Source organism: Babylonia areolata, chromosome 31 (genome assembly GCF_041734735.1).
Source record: "Babylonia areolata isolate BAREFJ2019XMU chromosome 31, ASM4173473v1, whole genome shotgun sequence".
In the NCBI taxonomy this organism is placed as follows: domain Eukaryota; kingdom Metazoa; phylum Mollusca; class Gastropoda; order Neogastropoda; family Buccinidae; genus Babylonia; species Babylonia areolata.
The window spans coordinates 15,929,201-15,946,411 of record NC_134906.1 but is presented as its reverse complement, the minus strand read 5'-3'; the positions used below and the strand labels follow the sequence as shown (position 1 = coordinate 15,946,411).

The window sequence follows — 17,211 nt, the reverse complement described above, 5'->3', positions numbered from 1 at the left end:
AAAATATCACTGCTGCCACAAGGTGGAACACATACACCCACAATGTGTTTTGTGGTTGCGTGATCTATTAAAGTATTTGTGTTTTCAGTTCAAAGCCGTGCCTGGAGTTGTTTTGATACCACTTTGAAATCACTTAGAATGATAGTTTCATAATTCAACATCACCTTATCTATTACAGAACTAAATCTATCCTCACATTCTACATTTTCTGATGGATTTCTGTACACAAACCCTACTATGAGTATTACCATTTTGATTTCAACCCAAACTGATTTGACATCATAAACCTCAAGACTGTTTATTCTCTTACATTTTAATCATGATGCAAAATACAAAAGTATTGGAAAAGCGTTGCAAGGCTGTATTTAAATTGTCATTATTATTATTACTGCTACTACTACATGGCAGTGGAAAAATGGTCATACACATAGAAGCCCACTAGTACACATGAGTGAAGGTGGGAGTTGCAGCCCACCCACGCAGATCTGCACATGTCGCAATTCCAGTTACACACACTTGTCATACTTGCATCACTCCTCCACACCTCTCTTCAAGTCACTTGACTGTCATCAGTTGGTTGTACACATCAACAGCATCCTCACTTCACTTTCATTGCCACATTTAGGCAAGGCAAGGAAAGAAGTTTATTTCATTTGCCCCCTGGGGTTATTGAAACAATATACACATACATACTTTGCACACACCATATAAACAAAAAAAGTAAAAAAACAAACCAAAAAGCTAATTCTAGCAAACAAGCAAGTGCAAATCAAGCCAATTTTCCTGAGTAGTTCAACAGATAATGCAAACAAGCTTATGCAAATCATCAGAATATGTCGATTTTCCATAGTACTTGACTACTTTTCCCTGTCAGTAGAGATGTTCTGTCAGAAAGAAATATGTTTGGAAGAGAAAGGATTTCAATTTTAACAGTTCTTTTTTTCAGAAAACAGTAAGAATTTTATATGGTTTGGGCAGGTTCTACAGAATGTAGACATACATTTATGTCTGTTGTCAAAAAAAAAAAAAAAAAAAAAAAAAAAAAAAGGCACAGAAACAATCAGTGAAACTCATAAGCAATATCATTTGTGGAACATTTTTCATAGAACCTTTCATTTCTGGATAAATTGTCAAAACACAAGCAGTGAATTATTGGTTGTTCTAAACTTAATTCATTTACACAGTTAATTGGTAACACTGTAAAATAAATATTTTGACCAAAATTGGCTTTAAACATTTTTAATGTACAAAGTTGCATTATCTACATGTCCATACCAATATTGCAAAAACTGATCTTTTAAACAACGCTTAACTTTCTCTTTAAACCATGTAGGGTGGAAAACAGAACTTTGTCCAGAAACTATAAATCTAATTTCATTCAAGAGGGTTTGAATACTTTTCAGGTATTTGTTCTGATGTAGGTTGGTGATGTATAAATTGAAAAGACAAAAGAAAAGACATTTGCATAGAATCAAAGATATCTTTGAAGTACCCTGGTTTGTAACAAGATTAAACCAGAATACTAGCATTCTTGTTTTTACAGAGATAGACACAAGGAAACTTACCAGTTTCACCAAATACCATAAAAGATGGGGTGGATTGTCTAAGTTTAACTAGTTTGTAAAATTTCAATTGCAATTTTACATCAGATATATCAAACCCCCAAATTTCACAACCATATGTAAGTACAGGGAAAACTCTTTGTGGTCAAGTAATTCAGTGGTTAGATCTATAGGGAGCTTTTGTTGGTTACTTCTCCTTAGAAGTGAAAAAGACTGCTCTCAAAGCATGGTTGTAAAAATCACTCATGCCAACATGCATTCTGTTATTGTAATTTAGCTTCAGTCCCAAGTACTGAAAACTGGTTATACACTCAATTTCGTCCTCGCCAGTATATGATACTCAAACTTGGCCCATAGAGAAAATTACCACCTTAAACATTTTGGCATTCAGAACTACTTTCAGACAATTCTGCAAACGTATTGCTGTCTCTGAGAAGATTACTGTAGGCCATGTCATCTGCATAAAGCAGAACAAATAGTTTAAAAAAATATATATGTAAAGAAATATGTACACTTGTATTCATTTATTCATTCTCATAACCTCATCAGCAACAGTCGTCAGTCCATCTAGATCATCTGAGTGAGACTTCTTGTCATTAAAAAACAATGCAAACATTATTGGGGAAATATTTTCTCCTTGTCTCACATTAACACTTGAACTGAAAAACTTGGAAAATATCATCATTGGCCATTACACATGATTTGGCATCACCACACATGTTTATGATAACTCGCAATGTTTTACCATTTATACTACAACTTGGCAGTATTTGCCACAAAAGCACTCTATTAACCTTTTCAAAAGCTTTCTCTCATAGTCTAAAAAAGCACAATATAACCTTTTTTTTAATGACAAAATATCAACGATATCATAAAAGGTAAACAGATTGTCTGATGTTGAAAAATCACTTCTAAATTCAGTATACCTGAGCACTCAGCATGTAGTTTCAGACTCTCATCCAGTATGCTTTTATATAGGTTACCAAAAGAAAACATTGTGATCCCAGTAGTTATTTGGGTCATCATATGATCCTTTGTTTTTAAAAATCAGTTTTATTACCCCTTCAGTCCAGTGAGATGGAACCTTGCCCATCATTTGCACAAGATTAAATCAGCTTGTGTGTGTGTGTGGTGTGTGTGTGTGTGTGTGTGTGTGTGTGTGTGTGTGTGTTTTATTTTTTTAATCTTTAAGAAATTCATATTGTCCAACCCTCTTACCTTCTTGTTTGACTTCGAAATACATTTAAGAACCACAGCTTTTGATATCAGATAGTTTTCCTGCACACTATCTTCTAAAGCAGAATCTAAATACCACTCAATCACTTTGAACTGGGACAGGTTATTGCGTTGTTTCTGTTGCCTTCAGCAGTTAATTTATAAACTTGATGAATGTCTACTGGTTCAGATTTAAAACTGGAGTCTTCATGCATGATTCATTAAGTCTACACATGTTGGTGCAGATTTTCCTCTTGCTTACTACACATTGTACAGTATTTGGACAATTGGACAAGTGGACCTTGTGTTTACTACACATTGAACAGTATTGTCCACTTGTGTTTACTACACATTGAACAGTATTGTCCACTTGCGTTTACCACACATTTAACAGTAATGTCCACTTGTGTTTACCACACATTGAACAGTATTGTCCACTTGTGTTTACCACACATTGAACAGTATTGTCCACTTGTGTTTACCACACATTGAACAGTATTGTCCACTTGTGTTTACTACACATTGAACAGTATTGTCCACTTGTGTTTACCACACATTGAACAGTATTGTCCACTTGTGTTTACCACATTGAACAGTATTGTCCACTTGTGTTTACCACACATTGTTCAGTATTGTCCACTTGTGTTTACCACACATTGTTCAGTATCGTCCACTTGTGTTTACCACACATTGAACAGTATTGTCCAGTTGTGTTTACCACACACTGAACAGTATTGTCCACTTGTGTTTACCACACATTGAACAGTATTGTCCACTTGTGTTTACCACACATTGAACAGTATTGTCCACTTGTGTTTACCACACATTGTTCAGTATTGTCCACTCATGTTTACCACACATTTAACAGTATTGTCCACTTGTGTTTACCACACATTGTTCAGTATTGTCCACTTGTGTTTACCACACATTTAACGGTATTGTCCACTTGTTTACCACACATTGAACGGTATTGTCCACTTGTTTACCACACATTGTTCAGTATTGTCCACTTGTGTTTACCACACATTGTTCAGTGTTGTCTACTTGTGTTTACCACACATTGAACAGTATTGTCCACTTGTGTTTACCACACATTGAACAGTATTGTCCACTTGTGTTTACCACACATTGAACAGTATTGTCCACTTGTGTTTACCACACATTGTTCAGTATTGTCCACTTGTGTTTACCACACATTGAACAGTATTGTCCACTTGTGTTTACCACACATTGAATGGTATTGTCCACTTGTGTTTACCACAATTGAACAGTATCTTCCACTTGTGTTTACCACAATTGAACAGTATCATCCACTTGTGTTTACCACACATTGAACGGTATCGTCCACTTGTGTTTACCACACATCTAACGGTATTGTCCACTTGTTTACCACACATTGTTCAGTATTGTCCACTCATGTTTACCACACATTGAACAGTATTGTCCACTCATGTTTACCACAATTGAACAGTATCATCCACTTGTGTTTACCACACATTGAACGGTATCGTCCACTTGTGTTTACCACACATCTAACGGTATTGTCCACTTGTTTACCACACATTGAACGGTATTGTCCACTTGTTTACCACACATTGTTCAGTATTGTCCACTTGTGTTTACCACACATTGTTCAGTGTTGTCCACTTGTGTTTACTACACATTGAATGGTATTGTCCACTTGTGTTTACTACACATTGAATGGTATTGTCCACTTGTGTTTACTACACATTGAATGGTATTGTCCACTTGTGTTGTCCCTCCACCACTCTGCAGATGGACCGACGTTTACGGCTGGTGGCTTTCAAAATGGCGGAAGAGTTCCAGCAGCGGGGGGACATTCTGGACGAGTTGGTGTTTGCCCCTGACATCCCTCACAGTGTGCGGCGCCATTTGACCACGTCTGTCTCCAAGATGGGTCTGCGCTCCACCCAGTGTCAGAAAGATGGCAAGATCTACCTCAACATTCAGTTCCGTGCCCGAGTGGATAAGGTAGTCTTTGAAGTACGGTGGATAAGTTTGGCATAAGTACAGTAGATAAGGAAGGCATTGAAGTACAGTGGATAAGGTTGGCATTGAAGTACAGTGGATAAGGAAGGCATTGAAGTACAGTGGATGAGGTTGGCATTGAAGTACAGTGGATAAGGTAGGCATTGAAGTACAGTGGATAAGGTTGGCATTGAAGTACGGTGGATAAGGTAGGCATTGAAGTACAGTGGATGAGGTAGGCATTGAAGTACAGTGGATAAGGTTGGCATTGAAGTACAGTGGATGAGGTTGGCATTGAAGTACAGTGGATAAGGTAGGTTTTGATGAACAGTGGATAAGGTTGGCATTGAAGTACAGTGGATGAGGTAGGCATTGAAGTACAGTGTGGATTAGGTTGGCATTGAAGTACAGTGGATAAGGTTGGCATTGAAGTACAGTGGATAAGGAAGGTATTGAAGTACAGTGGATAAGGTTGGCATTGAAGTACAGTGGATAAGGAAGGCATTGAAGTACAGTGGATAAGGTTGCATTGAAGTACAGTGGATAATGAAAGTATTGAAGTACAGTGGATAAGGTTGGCATTGAAGTACAGTGGATGAGGTAGGCATTGACGAACAGTGGATAAGGTTGGCATTGAAGTATAATGTGGATTAGGTTTTTATTGAAGTACAGTGAATGAGTTAGGCCTTGAAGTATCGTGTGGATAAGGTTTTTATTGGAAGTAGAGTGGATAAGATAGGCATTGAAGTACAGTGTGGATAAGGTTGGCATTGACGAACAGTGGATCAGGTTTTTATTGAAGTACAGTGGATAAGGTTTTTATTGAAGTACAGTAGATAAGGAAGGCATTGAAGTACAGTGGATAAGGTTGGCAGTGAAGTATAGTGTGGATAAGGTAGGCATTGAAGTACAGTGGATAAGGTAGGCCTTGAAGTACAGTGGATAAGGTTGGCATTGAAGTTTAGTGTGGATAAGGTTGGCATTGAAGTACAGTGTTAAGGTTGGCATTGAAGTACAGTGGATAAGGTTGGCATTGAAGTACAGTGTGGATAAGGTTGGCATTGAAGTACAGTGTGGATAAGGTTGGCATTGAAGTACAGTGTGGATAAGGTTGGCATTGAAGTACAGTGGATAAGGAAGGCATTGAAGTACAGTGGATAAGGAAGGCATTGAAGTGCAGTGTGGATAAGGTTGGTATTGAAGTACAGTGGATAAGGAAGGCATTGAAGTACAGTGTGGATAAGGTTTTTATTGAAGTACAGTGGATAAGGAAGGCATTGAAGTGCAGTGTGGATAAGGTTTTTATTGAAGTACAGTGGATAAGGTTGGTATTGAAGTACAGTGGATAAGGAAGGCATTGAAGTACAGTGGATAAGGAAGGCATTGAAGTCCAGTGGATGAGGTTGGCATTGAAAGTGTGGGTAAGGTTGGCATTGAAGTACAGTGTGGATAAGGAAGACATTGAAGTATAGTGCGGATAAGGTTGGCATTGAAGTACAGTGCAGATAAGGTTGGCACTGAAGTACAGTGTGGATATGGTTGGCATTGAAGTACAGTGGATAAGGTAGGCATTAAAGTACAGTGTGGATAAGGTTGGCATTGAAGTACAGCGGATAAAGTAGGTCTGAAGTACAGTGGATAAGGTAGGCATTGAAGTACAGTGGATAAGGTTGGAATTGAAGTACAGTGTGGATAAGGTAGGCATTGATGAACAGTTGATAAAGAAGGCATTGATGAACAATTGATAAGGAAGGCTTTGCAGTAAAGTGTACTTATCAAGTAAAGCTGCCAGTATCCACACACTTCACAAAAAGGTTAATGACAACTTCATAAAAGGTCTTTTTTCACGAAATGTTAAATCATTGAGGGATTATTTATATTATTCAGGCTGCATTTTGGTCTACTACTGGCTTGATAAAATGCATTTGAAAAATCACTGTCACTACCAAAAATATTCACTTATTCAGTGGTTTATAAATGATAGCTGTGATTTATTATTTGTATTTAAAAAAAAAAAATTGCAGTGCATATGCAAGAAAGCACTTCTGGTTAAGAGTGGTGCTCATCACAGTGGTTGCACACACTGCTATTTGCCAAAAATGAAGCATTTCACTATGCCCAAAAAGACATCAGTTCCCAGTGCTGTGACCTGTTGATCCCTCCCCTAGCAAGGTGCCATGTCACCGGACAGGTTTGAAGGACAAAGACCATGGCCTACAGCTCATTCCCTTACGAACATGTTCTCATTTTTCAGCCTTTGTTTTATTACTGCTTTGAGACTCAATATCTTGACCTAAAGGCAGGACCATCTTTAATGATTCATTACAACAAGGAAACCTTTAGTTAACCTGTTGGCGATTATCAATACCCAGTAAACACACATCCACAATATGCCTCGTTCTGATTATTTACAAGTTCAGCAGTCACTGAGCACAAGGGAAGCCACTTTTCAATGAAGACACTTGGATAAACACTGTGTTAATAATAATAATAATAATGGTATTTATATAGTGCTGAATCTTGTGCATAGACAAATCAAAGCGCTTTCGCACCAGTCATTCTCACGCACACATAACTCTAAAACTGGAGAAACTAAAGACAAGGAAGAGGCAGGGAAGGGAGGCTATTTTGGGAAGAGGTGGGTTTTAAGGCCAGACTTGAAAGAGCTGAGTGTGGAGACTTGACGAAGCAAAAGAGGAAGTCCATTCCAATTGCAAGGTCCAGAGACAGAAAGAACAGTGGCCAACAGTCGAGAGTTTGAATCTGGGTATGCGTAAATAGAGTGGATCCGAAGCTGATCGTAGTGAGCGAGATGGAGTGTAGAGGTGAAGGCAGCCACAGAGATTGGAAGGGGCTGATTTGTGAATACATTTGGAGCCAGTGGAGATGTTGCAAAAGAGGAGTAATGGGCTGAGTTCTTTTCTTTCTGAGGACGAGTCAGGCAGCAGAGTTTTGTATGCGCTGAAGGGACTGAATGGGTGAAGCAGGCAAACCAGACAATAGAGTTACAGTAGTCAAGGCGAGAGAGAATGAGAGAAACGACAAGTCTAAATGTTGTGTCAATGGACAGATATTTCCAGATGGAACTGATGCGCAACAGTTGACAGTAGCAGGATTGACATGTCTGACTGATAAATTTTTGCATGGACAGTGTGTTGTCAAGGACAACACTGAGGTTCCTGACTGAACTGGAAAGAGAGATGGACGTACTGCCAAGTTTGAATTGTGTCGTGATGGAAGAGAGTTTTTGTTTAGTTCCTATGATCATTGCTTCAGTTTTGTCTGTGTTATTGTAACTTATTTTGAGTCATCCAATTTTGAATATCCAGCAAGCAGTTGGATGTTTCTTGCAAGAGTGATGACAGTTTTTCGGGGGTATCACTCTTCTGGAGTTGAGTGTCATCAGCATAAGAATGATGACTGACATTATGGCAGTTGATAATTTCAGTGAGAGGAGCAGTGTACAGCGTGAAGAGCACTGGGCCTAAAACAGATCCCTCTGGGACTCCATGTTCAATTTTAACGGGTTCAGACTGGAAATTATCAACAATGACAGACTGGAATCGATCAGTGAGATAAGATTTGAACCAGTTTAGAACAGTGCCATTGATACCAAATGTAAAATGAAGATGGGAAAGGAGGATTGAATGGTCTGTCATGTCAAATGCGGCTGTCAAGTCGAGAAGAGTAAGAAGGGAGATCTGTCCTGAGTTGGACGCTAGCAGTAGGTTATTCAGGATGTGGAGGAGAGTGGTTTTGGTGCTGTGGTCAGCACGATAGGCAGACTGAAATGGGTGGATGAGATTGTTGAAACAAAGGTGATTGTTGAGCTGCTTCAGGACAGCTTAGGAGTTCGGACAAGAATGGAAGATAAGAAACTGGTCGTGGTTTTTCAAAATGTTTGCGTCAAGGTTGGATTTCTTCAGAAGAGGCCGGACGATTGCAGTTTTGAAAGTGGATGGAAACGTTCCAGTGAGAAGGGATGAGTTGACAATATTGGTGATTGTGGGGAGAAGCTGTGAGACACACTGGGAAAAGACAGAGGCTGGTATAGGATCGAGCTCACAGGATTTTATTGTCATTTCTTTCAGGATTTCATGGACTTCTGTTTCAGTCAATGGATTAAAGGCATGGAGAGGAGTGCCGTTGAACTGAGGATCAGGATGAGTAGGTTGGAAAGGCATTTGGTTTAAGATGGTACAAATATTCTAGACTTTATCAAAAAAAAAAAAAGAAAGAGGAAAAGACATTGGGGAGTTCAGATAAAGTGCAGGCAGAAGGAAGAGGAGTCTTTTTTGCAGTACCGAGAAGATTTGACGTGATAGAGTAAAGATATTTGGTGGATGTGGCATCGAGAACTTGAGAAGAAAAGTTTGTCTTCGCTGATGAGATCATATGTTTGACTTATTTGTTTTCGGAAGATTTGATTGTGGACTTTCAGTTTTGTTGATTGCCATTGGCGACGTTTGCGTTTTGCAAGTCGAATGTCTTGTGTGTACCACGGGGCGGAAGGTCTGTCAGGGAGCATGCGGGTAGTTGGGGGTGCATGTTCATCCAGCAGTTGAGAGAGGACAGTGTTGTAATGTGTAGAGACATTGGTGCGGGAAGAAATTTGGAAAGGCATTCAGCAGCTTGAGAAGAAAAAGTGTTAATGTTGATGGATTTCAGGTTGTGACAAGTAACGGATTTTTGGTTCTGGTAGGTTTTGAAATATTAAGCAAGAATATAACAGCAGAATGGTCGGAAGAGAGTTTGTCAGTTAGTCACTGACGCAATCATGGCATCGGAGTCACAATCATGGCATCGGAGTCACGTGTGATGAGCCAGTCCAACGTATGGCCAGATCTGTGTGTTGGTTCTGTAACGAGCTGAGAGAAAGAATGATTGGACAGAGATAGACACAGGCGTTTGACATCAGAGGAAGTTTGGTTGTTGAAATGAAAATTGAAGTCTCACTGCACACCTTTTTTGGGGGACTCTTGGGTCCAGAACTTACAGATCTATAACAGATCATTGGATGAACTGTGCAGATCCATGAGTCATTGAATGAACTGTGCAGATCCATGACAGTCATTGAATGAACTGTGCAGATCCATGACAGTCATTGAATGAACTGTGCAGATCCATGACAGTCATTGGATGAACTGTGCAGATCCATGACAGTCATTGGATGAACTGTGCAGATCCATAACAGATCACTGAACTGTGCAGATCCATGACAGATCATTGGATAAACAGTAGGGAAACTGGGGCTTTTTCTGGATTAATAGTATCCGCACCTTCTGGGAATCCTGTGCTGGAAATTTCCTCTTTTCTGTTCTCTTTTTTCTGGATTTGATTTCCTCATTATTTTTTTTAATCATTCCCTTATCTCTTCCGTTATTTTCTGCCTTATTGTGTCATTCACCTTTTTTTTTTTTCTAGAAAGTCTTGAGTGTTTTCTTTTTCTGGACTTGATAAATGGGCACTCTCACTTTGTTGTGTTCTTTTTTGCATGTGGAGCGCCTGATGGCAATTTTTGGAAATGTATTCCTGTTACGATATATACTTTTGTGTATTCTGTGTAATTATGTTTATGTTCAGGTTATTAATTTTCAATCATCTGATGAAAAAGTGGAATGCTAGAGGTATGTTCATGTGCATAAATGTGACTGAACTAATTTTCTTTTCCAAATTTTGTTTTGGTTGCTGTTGCCTGTTGTTTTTGTGGGTTTTTTTCAGGTTCTACAGGACCAATGTTTAGTTTTTCAGCCCTGACAGGGCATTTTGTGGCTGGCTGGTCTATAAGTGACAAAGATATCTCCACTCCAGTCCATTCTGCAGAAGCAGCTGATTTACTGACATGAATAAATAACAGAAGTTGGAAATTTTTCCACATGTGGAGTGCTCCAGTTATTACTGAATTATGTTTTGTGTGTGCTTTTCCCCCTCAATATTTCAGGACTTAATGTTATGAATACACAATATATGACACTCAGCTTGTATATGCATGCTGAGGTATAGAGGCATCTGCATGGTCCTATGGACATGCTCATGTAATTAAACTGAATATGTATATAAAATGCATACATGCATACACAAGTCCACAAACATGCATGCATGCACAGCACACATGCATTTGTTCTTTTTTGTTAGATGGATATCCCAGTCTCTGCGATGAAGGCAGCTGTACGCTGCAGGTCCTATACACAGCTGTAGAGCTTCCAGGTCACTGGAGTTGGGTTGGGCCAGTACCTCTTCCTGAGCACCTCATCGAGGGGGCAGGACTGCAGCAGGTGTTCTGTTGCCTGGCTGTCAGTCCCACAAGGGCACCGTGCTGAGTGACCAGTGCAGAATTTAGTATATAGGTGGTTTAGGCGGTTGTGACCTGTCCTGACTCTGAACACTGACACCTGTTCCTGCCTAGTCGACAGGTAGAAGGGGTCTGTCCTTATCTCGTGTGGAAGCTGTTGCATCCACTTCTTTTGTTGCTTGGCTTTGATGGTTTTTACCTCAGAGTAGCTGGTGGACCTGTCCTCATGCTCTCCTGAAGTGCCTTCCTTGGTGAGGGACTCTGCACAACACAGCACATTGCAGTGAGAGGGAATCCATTGCAGGACAGTGTGGCTCCTGCAGAAGGAGGCAAGAGTGGAGGACAGGTTGTTTAAATGAGTGTTTTTGTTGGACAGTAACACCTGCAGGATGGACAAGCCATCAGTCAGGAAACTACATTATGGATGACATGAGCACTGACTTCGATGTGGGCTGCTGCTGTTTTCAGGGCTTCTGCCTCAGTCTTTTAATTGAAGTTAAAGGACAATAGCAAAGCAGATCTTTTCTTCTTTGCCTCCTGGGCACTGAATGTAGATTCCCTCCCCACCATTTCCTACAGCTTTCATGGCTAAGTCATCAGTATAAACATGAGTCTGGAACTTTTGGATGGTGGGTTTGGAGGTATTGAAGGCTGAGGGTCACTTTGAGAGTCTCTGGGACGAACACCAGGGATGCTGGACTGAATGTGGCTGAATATTCCTCCATGCAGGGACAGCCTGACAGCAATTGATCTCTTTGGGGTCATGGTCAAGGATATCTCAGTGCTGTTGTTCAAAGGTCCTTCTCTGGTGGCCAGAGCTGCTTCTCTTCAGTCACCCCTTAGTTGGCTGGGACAGTCGTTCTTTCATGGGATGATCCTGCAACCTCTTGAATTTGGCAGCTTGGGTGTGGAGCTTGGCATCTCTGCTATCCTCAAGAGGCTGAAGCCCTGTAACGGTTTCAAGCTCCAGTATTGACATTGACTTCATAGCCCTGGCGATGATGCTGATTGCCTGGTTCTGCTCCTTGCTGACCTGGACTTGGCTGTAGTGACCCATGCTGTCACATCAAACTCAAGCACTGGCCTGACTCTTCCAGTGTAGAGCCCCCAGAGTTGTGTCTGTGCCTCACATAGTTCCTGCCAGCTTCTTCATAAAGGCAAGTTGCACTTTGGCTATAGCTTCTGTCTTCTCTACTTGCTTCTTCCACTACGGTTACACCAAGGTATGTGGGATTGTCTTCTGCAACTACAGTTTGTCCATTAATGCACAATGTGGCCTTCTGTTTTGTTGAAATGCTGAAGACTGTAGGTGGTCTTTTTTGTGTAATCTTCACAAGCCACTGTTTTGTCCAGCTTTCAAGAATGTTCAGCGCCTGCTACAAACTGTAGTTAGCTGTTGTGAGGTGTTCCAAGCATCAAAGGACCAGATCATGAGCATTTTTGGCTCCCTAGACTTCACATGTCAGATCTCTGATGATATCGTTGAAGATCAGGAACAAGATTCGGTTAAAGACCCTCCTTAGGGCACTTCTTCTCTGTCTTCTTATGACTGTATACTCCCTTCACATGAACTCGGGCCTTATTGTTCAGGTACTGGGAGATCCACTGGTACATACAGCTGGTCACACTGCTGTTTTGGAGTTACAGGTGGAGCCCATTTTTTCACACTTTATTGGAAGCCTTTTCCGTGCCTATCCACACCTTCAGAATTTGCTGTTTGTCCTGAAAGCCATCCTCCATCTTCTGGGCAATGCAGGTCACCTGGTCCTCAGTGAAACGGTGTTGCCAGAAGCCTGTCTGCTCTGGGGTGACCTTCTCTAGGTTCCATTCTAGGCATGTGTGTGATGATTTGATCCATGAGCTTGCCAACACAACTGGTAAAGCTGATGGGATGGTAAGTGCTTTCATTTGGTCCTTGCCATTCTTGTGGATTGGCACCATATCAGCTTCAAGCCAGTTCTGTGGAACATGCCCATTTTTCCAGCTGTTACTGAAGAGAGCAAGGACTTTGGATTTGCTTTGGTGCTGAAGTGTACTGGAATCTCATTGGTAACTTTGTCAGGGCCAGATTTCTTGTCCTTCAAGGTCTTTTGTTCTTCCAACTTCTTGCTGAAAGGCTTGTTCATGTATTCTGGTGGATTTTGTTCACCGTGGTGGTGGTGGTGGTGGTTTAGCTTGTCATGAACTTACTGTTTCCTGTCTTCTGGAATCTGGATGTTGCTGATCTGCTTATAGCTGTCTGTAAAAGTTTCCTGCTTCCTTCCCTGTCACGATCTCCTGGTCTTTTTCAATCATGATAGTGCTGACCTTGTGTCCTCATCATTTATTGCCTTGGTAAGCTTCCAAAGCTTATTTCCATCTCGGTCAAGGTCAAGCTTTTCTGATTTCTCCCTCCAACTTGTTCTTACAGCTTGAATGTGTATGTCTTTCGATATTTGGCAGAACAGGCTTTGAGGGCAATATTGTTCTCTGGAATTGGGTTGTTCTCTACCTCCTCTCTAATTCTGGCTACTTCCTCTTCCAGCTGATGTAGAACCTTGGTCTAGTATTGCCTGTAGTTTTTGCGAGTGCCATGTGGAATTGTTTCTGAGGCTGCTTTTTAGAAGGCCTGGTTTTAGTGACTGGAGGCTTTGTTAGTGTTAAAGTCATCCACCTTTGCAGCATTCATCAGAACATTTCCCAGACTATTTACTTGGAATTCTATCTGGGGAGGACTTTGGGTTGCTGAGCCTGTACTGCATATTGATGGCCATTAACACTGGTCTGTGGTTACTGCACCTTCCTGCTGGTTTTTCGGGAAAGGTATTCAGTTACAAAGGCTAGGTCTGGAGTAGCTGTTGAAATCCATCGACAGATGAAATGGTTGGTGGTGTTCTGGATCATTCTGCAGAAGCATGTTGTTCTCAATCTGCCAGTCCTTCACTTCCATCTTCTCTGCAGTCAGTTTTGTTGTAATTCGTAACTCATTATAGAGTGACTGTTGAAGTCACTAACAGCCAAGCAGTTTTTATATGGTAAGTGCATCATCTACTGTGAGATCTTTGTCTGCAGTACAGGCCCAGCAACCCAAAGCCCTTCCCCAGATGGAATTACAAGAAAGCATACTGGGAAATATACAGGTTGAAGATGGTGATAAGTGAGTTGTTCAGTGATCTTGATTCCTTGGGTTTCAGCTTGTTGGTGTGTTCACTTTGAAGTCTCTGGCTGGAATGTTATTCAGCATTCCTTTTTTTTTTTTTTATCTTCCTTCCCTGTCCATCCTGAAGGTTTGGTATCCTCTGACAGTGATCCTATGGTCAGTGTTTAGGTGTGTCTCTTGGATACAGGCCATGTCGATGTTCTCTGCATGCAGTCTCTCAGTAGAATCTTCTTGTAGACACCCAGCATTCCACTGGAGAATGTTGAGTGGTCTTGTGGTTTCTCCAGAGTCTGATGTGCTTTGGCCAGTAGCATTAAACCTCCACCTCTGAAACCTGGCTCCTCACAGCGGGATGGGGTGACCACTGGTGGCTTTGGGTGGGCCCTTTTGATGCACAGGGCCTGGCACTCTACAGGTCTGGTGCAGTGGGACTCCACAGCAAGAGCACCATCCATAATGTGTATTTGTGATGTGCCATCATTATGTGCTACAGGGGCCCAGTGTATTCATCTTCGGTATTGGTTTGTTTCTCTGAGTTTCCCTCTCATAGGTGATCTGCTGACCAAGACTAAAGAGCATCATCTGCCCATGTTTTTCCTCAGCTTTGGCTGACTGAGGATATTTGAGACGTACACCTTGGGGGCCTTTTAAACAGCAGTGAGAGCTTATCCTTACTGCTCACCCTTGACATAATAGCCTTAGGAAACCACAAATGCATTTGAAATAGTTATGTCGATTAGAAGTTGTCATTGTGAACATGCATGTTTTGCAGGTGGTGGAAGCAATGGAGGAGCGGGGTGTGACCATGACCAACCGCTTTCTGTTAGTGGAGGATCGCAGCACTCTGCCCTGCCATGCTGACGTTGCTGAAGAAATCGAGACTGCGCGAACTCTCACTCGCCAAGATCGCATTGCTGCCAGAACAGCTTCCAAACAACAGTGTGCTGACAAAGAAAGCAGAGATGCTGCCACAGGAAATTCACTGAATGGGTCACTGTTTGAGGAAACTATGGAAGGCTTTGTTACAGCACAGTCCTACATGATCACGGACACCAATGCCTCCCTGAAATCACCTCAAGTACAGAGCACTCCGCAGACCACTCCTGCCAAAGCCCAGAGCCCCACCAAGAAACTGAACACACCTGCAGGAGAAGTTTATGCCAAATTTGCCAGAGCAATGATGGCTTCAGGCATTGGCCAGACCCTGGTTCCTATGGAGTGCAGTACGCCCGTCAGCAACATTCTCGTCAACCCGCCCAAGTCAGACAACCTGAGTGGCACTGCAGGCAGTGCCCCTGTCATCAAGAACATTCTGATGAGTCCCCCAAAAGGTCATGGGTTAAGTGTAACCTTGTCCTCCCCCATGAAAAACCTGTCAGTTTCTTCCTCTGCAGCCTCCTCTTCCTTTCCCCAACCTGACTTCTCCACCTCTCCCTCTAAAGACAGCAAAAAGTCACAGGGGAACCAGTCAGAATCCACTTCCTGCTGCAGTACTCTCTCCCCCAGCAGTTCTGTGTCATCGTCCAGACCATCCCACTTTGTGTTTGGGCAGTCCACTTCACTGCTGCAGTATGCCAAGTCCTTGTCTCAACCCCAGCAGGTGTGTCAGAAGACAGCTTCTCCCTCTCCACCTGTGATAGTTCCATCAGCATGTGTGACAGTCAGTCAGAGTTTGGCTGGTGTCACACCAGTGGATCCTGTTAACCAAGCACAGACAACTGAGCAGCAGTTGACATCTAATCATTTATCACAGAACAGGTACCACAGCAGGTATCCTTACAGTAACCCCATGCACACTAACCCCATAGAGTTTCAATACAGCAATCCCGCAGACTGTCCACACAGTAATCCCATGCGCTTTCCATACAGCAACCCTCTGTGTACTGACAGCAATGGCAACAGTGCAGGTTTCTATGGAAACCCATACCTCCCATTCCAGGGGGGGTTGTGGCAGCCTCCAGTGAGGCCGGTGACGGACCCTTCAGCTCCCCATGCCATTCAGATCTCTCCAGCCTGTCACTACCAGGGCACCAAGTTCTCCAAGCCTCAGGACTCCTACACCACGGCCATGTACCTGGAGAATGAAGTGCCCAGCCAGGCAGCACATGGCCGCAGGTGGAATCACTACAACCCTGTGTGACTGTCTTATGTCACAACAAAAACAACAGTTTTCGCTTCACAAAGAAAGCACATGTTTCCCAGCAAACTGACAAAATTTGAAAAAAAAAAATTATTTTCGAAGTGTTTAAAGACTTCTCGAAAGTAAATGGGTTTTACGACATTTTCCAGATTTTATTGAATTGTGTATTATATCATTTTAGCAGTATGTACATAGTTTTAGTCTTGTCCATGTGATAATAATAAATTGTGTGCATTTTTTATTCAAAATCATTTTCTAGGTGGAATATGCTAAACATTTTGAATGCAGTCGAGAGTGTTTCCAGCATCTGGTATGTTTATTAGCATGAATTTTGTTGTCTAAATTAGAAAATTATCTGATATTTCTTTCAGTCCAAGAAGCAAAAGTGTATATACAGCAAGAGTACTTGTTTTGTTCATATGAATGTGTTGATTTTAAATATGTATGCTGTGTGTGACCATTTTTGTCATTTACTGTCTGTCTTTTTCACCATCTTGTCAATCTGTCATGTGATCTGATTTTTGACAAGCAAGACAGTGTCTTGTGTTTAAAGAATATTTCTTCAACTTCTTCATTGATTTTATATATTCATGCATTTACTTGAAACATATTCATCTTATTTATTTACTAATCAATTCAAAGATTTGCTCAATTTCAATTTATTCTTAACTTGTTGGTTTTGATGCTCAGTGACACTTTCAAGACTTTTAAAGACAGTTGTGAGAGGGAAGCTGTGTGAGTGCTCCTGGGTGTGTGCATGTGAATGATTGTGCACAGGGAAATCCCTGTTTTTGGATTGTACACAGGTCAGTGTGGTTGTATGAAATACTAGCAGCTGATGCTGCAGTGTGCGAATGTTAACTCTGTTTTGTGT

At 41.5% G+C, this 17,211-nt stretch overlaps 1 protein-coding gene across 1 annotated transcript in view; it reads left to right on the top strand.

Moving 5' to 3' along the window:
- Positions 1-17,211, top strand: part of LOC143276030 (uncharacterized) — a 74,624-nt gene extending 57,413 nt beyond the window's left edge. The window contains exons 14-15 of the mRNA XM_076580416.1: positions 4,554-4,769; positions 14,970-17,211. Of these exons, the coding sequence (XP_076436531.1) occupies positions 4,554-4,769; positions 14,970-16,337 (1,584 nt within the window). The 3' untranslated portion in view covers positions 16,338-17,211. The remainder of the gene's footprint in view (positions 1-4,553; positions 4,770-14,969) is intronic.